The following is a 7,917-nucleotide window of genomic DNA, read 5'->3' as shown; positions in this document are numbered from 1 at the left end:
TTTAAATATGGATTTTTTTCTTACAAAAATGCAATGAATTTCAAATATTCGTCGATTTAAAAAAAAAAAATCAACATTCTAATGAAAAAAAAAAAATATTTGAATTCACAATAAATAAAAAAAATGAGCTCGATATGTATTTTTTCGGCCGCGATTATTTATTTTTTAAAGAAAAAAAAAAAAAGAAAAAAAAATGTCATGATGTGGGGTTAGTATGAAGCACAGCCTGTGGACAGCCAGCAGCAGAAAACACCCTCTCCAATGGCACAGATGTCCCGGGAATAAAGAGATAACGTCTTGCTAGAGTGACCAGCTTTGGGAAGTGCCTTTCATTTGCTTGTGGATGTTTGCATCTCAAGTGATCTTGCATTGTACTTGCACTAATGGCTTTATTTTAATACCACATAGCATATTTTGCAAGTGACTTCATTGCCTTTCCTGTTGAAATGGTCCCACATTGTAGCCTACTTGTCGCTCGCTTCATTTGGATTGCTTAAATAAATATGTCTGTAGGCGAGTGGTTGTGTGTGTCAATGCGCCCAGTGAGTTAACACACAAACACTCAGGGGCCATTCACATGTAGTGCCTAAAAATGCGTGGAAAACGCTAGGCGCGTCATTTTCTCCTTCTTTCCAAATCGCTAGGGCAGTTACGCTCCCGAGACATCTGTCATTGCAAAGCATCCATCAGCTACGATATCCATTACAAGGGAATTCCAGTAATAGATTTCCACAACCGAAAAACCCTTGCTGTAAATCTGCTACAAGATTTATTTACGAAGAAAAGTAAAAAACTCTGCAGTGTTTGGGTGCACCCCATTTAAAAAAAAAAAAGCTGATTGAGTTGGTTCTTGTCACATGACCTGTTGCGTTTCCATCATTCTCAAAAGCTGAGATTTTTTTAACTAGATGCGGTGCGTCGCTTCGCTTCCATTATGAGCGCGCATACCGCATTTGAAATAACGAACTTGAGCGCCAAAAACACGCAATATGGGAACGGCCACTTCATCTGTTAAATGTTTACTTTCGGTTAACGGTTAAACTGTCAATATGAACATCCCTAACTGGCATATAAAATAATATAACATACAAAATTAATTAACTTTAAGCCACATAAAGTCAACATGTTGGTATTTCTTGCTCGGAATCTGCCATAAAATAAAATAAAAGTTTATTGGTCTTTGAAAAGGTTTACCTGCGTTATTATGCCATTATCATTATATTAGTTGAAACTGGGCCTGTTTCTCAATGGAGGCTAAGTGAAAACTCTGAGTATGTTAACCCTGAAATGAGGGAATCTCTAGGTTTTCTGTTTCAGAATGGGAGGTTTGTCAAACCCGAGAAAGCAGGGTAAGTCAAGCCCGTTTCTGAAAGAGATAACTTATACTCAGAGTCAGTTACCATGGTAACTTACTCTATGAACCTAACCTGGTCAGGAGCAGGTTTTCTTCGATAAACTCAGAGTTTCTTTCAGTCTCCTCATCCTTTTAAACACTTCATTGAGTCACGCTGGACATATGCTCTCCTTACTAAGTGTTTTTTTTTTTATTCTTACAAATATATAAAAATTTAAATAAATAAAGATTGATTTTCTATATAAGAAAATTATATAAGATACTTAGTGGTGTTACCTATGGGAATCTAAATTAAGTCCATTTTACTTAAAGGGATAGTTCACCCAAAAATCTAAATTATGTCATTAATAACTCACCCTCATGTCTTTGCAAACCTGTGAGAACTCTGTTTATCTTCGGAACACAGTTTAAGAATATATGTAACTTTTTTCAGAACTTACTATAAATTGTAAGTCTAATATAATAATCTAATAAAATAATTAACATATCTTTAACTAAGAATGAATTGCATTAAATAACATTTCACTTCAAAGAAAAACAAACAGGAGATTGTTTCAGTACAGTCCTGTTCTTCTGGAAGACTTTCCCGTTGGGTTGTGTCCTCCATGTCAGTATGATGTCCTGATCGCTCAGCGTCTGATTTAACTAAACACAGAAACATTCTTCAGTTACTCAGTGGATAAATCCCACACAGACAAGACTGAGGTATTTCAACTCAACATTAACATCTCTTACTTTACAAATCTTACAGAAAGATCAGAATTGGTCAAAAGGTGTATTTAAAATCATGGTGGGTTTTGTTCACGCTGATGGGGAAATCTGAAATATAATTTTTTTAACTGATGTCTAAACTGACCTGATGTTTTTTGTTTGCTGTATGTTCAACAATCGATTTGAGAATGAGTATTATAAAATCCACCTTGTTTAAGACGAGCGCCTTCAGTTCAGCTTCATCCACATTCTCAGCAGCTTTCACCTGGACTCGGGTCACCTGCTTCTTGGCTGTCGGAGAAACATATCATTACTTAGTTTTACTATATCTTACTAATTGAACATATAAATCAGCGATTCATAAACTTTTTTTCAGCCACATCCTTGACCAAAAATCAAAAAGAGTTAATAAAATCTGTGATTTTTACAAAACCAAATTCGGCTCCTACACTTTTATTATCTATGTTGCCACCGGCACCATGTTGTGGAGACGCTGTTTGTTAGCTAACTACTTTGCTAAATACTTTCTTTGGCCTTCCAAAAGAGGACACAACTAGAAATCAGTGGTTAAGTTGTATTTACAACACTGTTCCAGAACAGTTCAACCCAAATATTCAGATGTGTGCAGCACAGGAAGAGTAGCCTACAATGTCGGTGTCCGTTTCTATAAAATGAGGCAATTCCAACTTTGCAAGGACAGTCTGGCACTTCTGACTCACAGTCTGTAAGTTTGTTTACATATTTGCCACTGATAATTCAAACGTGAGTTTTTAGCAGTGTAGAGTAGTGCTTATTGTTTGTAATTTCTCCAATCACAAATACAGACATGGGTTTTATGTTTACGCAGTGCGATAAGCAACACAAAACGTAAAAAAGACAGTATAACTCACTATAGTCAGTAATTTAGTCCCAACTGGATGCAACAAATGCCTCTTTTTTAATGGGTTTTATTGGTTTTGTCTCATTGTCTGTCTCATGTCTGTGCGCTGATGCATTGCGGAAGCATCTGTGGAAGCATTCAGGCCTCATGTTTAGCCTCCTCGTGTCAAGACCAACCAGTGTAAAGACCTGCGACTTTATCTGCTCAACTTCACAGAGTAACAAAACCACCAACACACTTAAGTATTATTATCTTCCCTTTATATACTCTGCTTTCCTGTTTCCTGTTTTTTTCACCTCTATCATGTGTCTGCAAAATATTTCGGTTGTCTCTCGACAAAGCTCTAATGCCACACGCAGACACAACACAATCTTGCTAACCTGCATCCTATCTCTACATCCTCTACTGCACATCTTTCTTTCTCTGTTTGTCTCTGGAATTGTCAGTAGCTGTCAACAAAGCAGATTTCATTTTGGCTATTTCTTTACAATCTACACTCAGCATCTTGGGCTTGACTGAGACCTGGATTTGTCCAGAAGACTCAGCAACCCCAGCTGCTCTAGCAAACTATTTATCTTTCTTTCACATGTCAGGTTGGCTGGGGTCGGGTCATTGGTCTGCTCATTTCTAACAAGTGGAAATGGTCAACCCTCTCTCCCCTATAAAATAATAACTAATTTGAATCTAATGCGATTACTGTGATGGCCCCCATTAAACTCCAGGTTGTGGTAATCTACCGCCCTCCTGCCCAAATTATATCCACAAATCATGCAACCAATCATATCCACCTTCCTTAGTCTTTGGCCACTTCAACATTCATCTGGACAAGCCTTATGCTACTGGCTTCTATCCACTCCTTAATTTGATCTCAATTGACTTACCACTACAAGCATGCACAAATCAGGTAGCCAACTTGACTTAATTCACACACGCAGTTTTATTGCAGACAACATTTTGGTAAAACCCCTACATATCTCTGATCATTTCTTCATTACATTTAAACTACATTTTGCTACCTGTGTGCCACTTACCCCTAAACTGGTTACTTTTAGACGAAACCTATGCTTCCTTTCTCCCTTCCATCTTTCCTCTATAGTATCTTCCTCTTTTCCCTCACCTACACATTTCTCATCTCTGGATGTGAATGCAGCAACTTACACTTTATGCTCTACTTTAAACTCTTGTCTAGATGATATTTGTCCTCTCTCCTGCAGACCAGCACGGGCTGCCCCTTCTAACGTCTGCTTATCTGATGTTCTTCATGAGCACTGGACCAAACTCAGGGCAGCAGAGAGAAAATGGCACAAATCAAAAGATCCACCAGACCTGAGTATGTATCAGTCTTGTGCAGCTAGCCAGCCAAGCAGCACATCAGCCAGAGAGAGGTGTCTAGCAGTACACACATCACATGTGAATCAGTAGTTGTAACGGCAATAGTTCAATAATAATTGTTAATTTATGATACGCCTTTTTGCCTTTTTATTAGTTTGTACAAACAATTGTTACTCAGTTAGTAAAGGTCTTTAAAAAATGGAAAAGGTAGGCTAACTTTCTGCCAGGACAATTTTCGTCTTTACAGACATTTCCTGTAACCCTAAACAAAATGCAAAGCATGATTTTAAATACAGGTAAAATTCCTGTGGATAATCAGTAAAGAAACCTTTTTCATATTAACACAGATTTAGATTTTTAGGGACTTTTGTTGGAGTGTGGCATACTAACAAACGCATGTTCAGAATATGTAGTTTTACCACGTTAAAAATGTAAATGTTAAAAAAATGGTTCCTTTTAAATAATTTAATGTTGAATTATATATATATATAACTATATTGAATTATATGAATTAAGTATATAAAAAAATAGTTTTTTATATAAATATTACATTTCATATTACATTGACACCGTCACCCAATGACATCATGTGTCATGATGTAATTTAGCAACAAATCAACCTGCCTTAAGCAACATTCACTGAAAAATATTTGGCAACACTACTGCAAAAACTCAACTGTACTTCCCATAAGAATTTAATAAGAATCTGTGTGATTCAGAGATTCCCACGAGGGCGAAGAAATTCAAGTTGATCATGCAAATTCGACCAACAGAAAGATGCTGGGCTTGAAAGTGCCATCTTCGTGACCTATGCTTCAAACATCTCGACGCTATTGAAATTTGATCTGCTTTTTAACAATCTACTTTACTTTTAACAATACTAGACTTTAACAATCTAGAATGAGGTGTCAGAAATTACCTGTTCCATAAACCTCCACCTCACACAGCGTGAGATACTGCTGGATGTTAGGAAGGTACATGTTCACATAACGACCTTCCATTCCTCCACAAGAGAAACTGACAGAACTGCCTGCTGGGACAAGTGAAGTGACACCACATCTACAGAGAGAAAGAGAGAAACCACGACACAATCAGCTGACCTGCTCAAATCCAGTTCTAACTAAATCTAACTGTTTTCATTACTTCACCTGGGATTGTTGTTGCCGTTGTTCTCCAGAGAGTTTCCGATGCGGATCTCTACTCCAGCCGTTTCATCCAGACAGTAGTCGTCTCTGTTGGTGACGGTCACTTTGTAAATGTAGTAAGAATCCAGCAGGTCCAGCCTCCACCACGGGTTGAGCTCGTATGATGTGTGGGCGCAGCTTGGAGTGTATCTGATGCCATCGATGGCCTTTGCAGCTCCCCAGGCATTAAATGTGCTTGACTGTACAGCCTTTCCTTTAAATGCCAAATTCTCTATAAAAAAGAAAGAAAAAACATTCAAGGAGATAGATGGTCAAGACTCAAATGTGTGAAGTTTCAGTACATTCCATTTGGGTCAACATATTACATTCCAATCCAAAACACTCAATTCCTTTTACTACTACATTAAAATATGAAATGTATATATATATATTTTTTGTGCTTACAAGAACTAACTATGAGTAGTTGTATTTTAGTAACCAAAACTAACAAAGATTAATAAATATTATAATTTGTGTATTGGTTAATGTTAGTTAATGCATGTTAACATTAGTTTTTACTTTTTTACCTTCCAAGTTTTCTGAACTCCCCTGAATGGAAAAGAGACCTGTTACAAAAACTAAATATTTACATTGCTTTTCAGGATGTCCATCAAGTATATGTTGCATTTGATTTTTTAAAAATGTTCATAAAGAATAGCTAAACAGCATCTATAATTGTACATACTTTTATTAATGTGTGTCATTTATACTCACCCAAAAGTAAGAACAGATAAGAGAGTCCCTCCATCATGTTTGTTAAAGAACATTGACCAAATCTGTATTATAGTCAGATAAGGCATCTATCCCTTGTTTTATTTGTGTTTCTCTTAGCAGCTTGAGTCTCCACCCTTAGGAAATTCATTTCACACATCATGGTACCTCCAAAATTGCTTTTCTCAGCGCATCTCTCATGACGAGTCTGATTTACTAAACAAATCTGGCAAAATGCAAATGAAGATTGATGATCTTAGAGGGATCCCTGTGTATTAAGACTTATATAGCTTAATATAACACAAATTATGTCCTTACTAAAAATATGTAGTGGAAAACCCATAAAAGATGTTTGTTATTTAAAAAATCACATAGTTTTATACATATTTTGGACTATGGGAGGCTTCAAATGGTTGCACTCGGTGAGCTACTGCCTCTACCTGATGCTGATTTTATTGCAACACAAGTCAGAATAGACAACTCTGAAAATAAAATACTGCTATGACTACAGCTTCTGAAAGACCTTACAGGTGGTGATGGATATAAATATAGGCTCAAACCAAATGCTGTACATACATTTTTAATGCCCCTGACCTCGAGAGAAATCTGCGCTGAGATTCTCCTCCAGCGGCGCCGCATCATGATTAGCGTCAGTATGTTTACATCCTAACAGGATAGAATAGCACTTCTTATCTCAGCCGTTTGTAAGCTGTTTCAGTAGCTGAAGTCCACTAACAACCTCAAAGGCATCGGGCTGAATTGTAGAGTAAAAAAGTGGATCTCTAGGATGTTTTATTCATCCACATGCATCTTCCCATTCTTTCATCCTCTTCTTATCGCTAGGGTGAGTCCTATGTTGCCTCTTTTGTTGCCCTCCAACTGAAAATTACATCCAAAGCCGCACAAAGTGGTATCGTATCAGTATTTTATTTTCTTGTTTATTTTTTGAGTTGTGTCGCAGTAAAATGCGTCAGGAACTCGATGAGTGCAACCATTTGACATCATCAATGCCGAATGCACTGTGCTAGAGCTGAAGATCATTGCCCGAACCCGATGGGACCCAGACGGGTTTGGGCTTAATTTATATTATCTTACGTGGGCTCAGGCATATCTGTGTTTCTCTTGGCAGCTTGAGTCTCCATTCTTGCTGAATATATTTCACACATCACAGGACCTCCAGAATTGCTTTTCTCAGAACACCTCTCTTGTCAAGTCTGATTTACTAAACAAATCTGGCAAAATACAAATGAAGATGAGGACCTAAAGGATCAGAATAGTACACCAGGTTTCTTACACCTTCCAAGTAACACCTTACTTGTAAATCGCTTGGATTTTTAAAGGCACATTAGCAATTTACATTGTTCTAAACAAAAATCAGTATTGAAAGCTGTATACCACAAAAGCATTTTCATTCATTTTCACTTTTCTCTTTAATCGCGTCTTAAGATTTAGTTTAACAGAGCAGGGAAAATTTTGTTTACCTTTATATGCTCGAAGCGCACACTCTCCCATGTGTAATGGGGTGACCGTTTAAGGTAGGTGGAGCCGGGCGGAAGCTCACGGCCCCTTTTAAAAACGCTGAGATTTACTTTTATTTCCGTTCTCCCTCTGGCACAGGGCCAGATTAACACTTTGTTGTACCCTGGACAAAAATATTCAAGGGCCCCATCATCACGACCCCAGGATCACCATAATATGGTCATATACAGAATATATTACTGTAATATACTCAATACTTCAAATTC

The 7,917-nt window shown here is 37.3% G+C and overlaps 1 protein-coding gene across 1 annotated transcript; it reads right to left on the bottom strand.

The window, feature by feature from the left end:
* Positions 1–2,155: 2,155 nt before the first annotated feature.
* Positions 2,156–6,212, bottom strand: LOC113091934 (fucolectin-like). Its single transcript, XM_026257615.1, has 5 exons — positions 6,176–6,212; positions 5,426–5,693; positions 5,197–5,336; positions 2,274–2,356; positions 2,156–2,173 (listed from the first exon to the last, which is right to left on the bottom strand). The coding sequence occupies exons 1-5, from the start codon at positions 6,210–6,212 to the stop codon at positions 2,156–2,158; spliced, it is 546 nt and encodes a 181-aa protein (XP_026113400.1).
* Between the last annotated feature and the right edge of the window lie 1,705 nt (positions 6,213–7,917).

The sequence above is a fragment of the Carassius auratus genome, unplaced genomic scaffold, assembly GCF_003368295.1.
Source record: "Carassius auratus strain Wakin unplaced genomic scaffold, ASM336829v1 scaf_tig00214369, whole genome shotgun sequence".
NCBI classification, from domain to species: Eukaryota; Metazoa; Chordata; class Actinopteri; order Cypriniformes; family Cyprinidae; genus Carassius; species Carassius auratus.
Note: the sequence above shows the minus strand (reverse complement) of the source record. Positions and strands in the feature narration are given on the sequence as shown.

Bases quoted from the DNA above. Each gene is read 5' to 3' on its own strand.
- LOC113091934 (XM_026257615.1), bottom strand. From the start codon at position 6,212: ATGATGGAGGGACTCTCTTATCTGTTCTTACTTTTGG. The intron at 5,337-5,425 runs GTGAAGTAATGA...TTCTCTCTGTAG, and splicing joins AACGGCAACAACAATCCCAG to ATGTGGTGTCACTTCACTTG. The intron at 2,357-5,196 runs GTAATTTCTGAC...TTTCTCCGACAG, and splicing joins GGTGGAGGTTTATGGAACAG to CCAAGAAGCAGGTGACCCGA.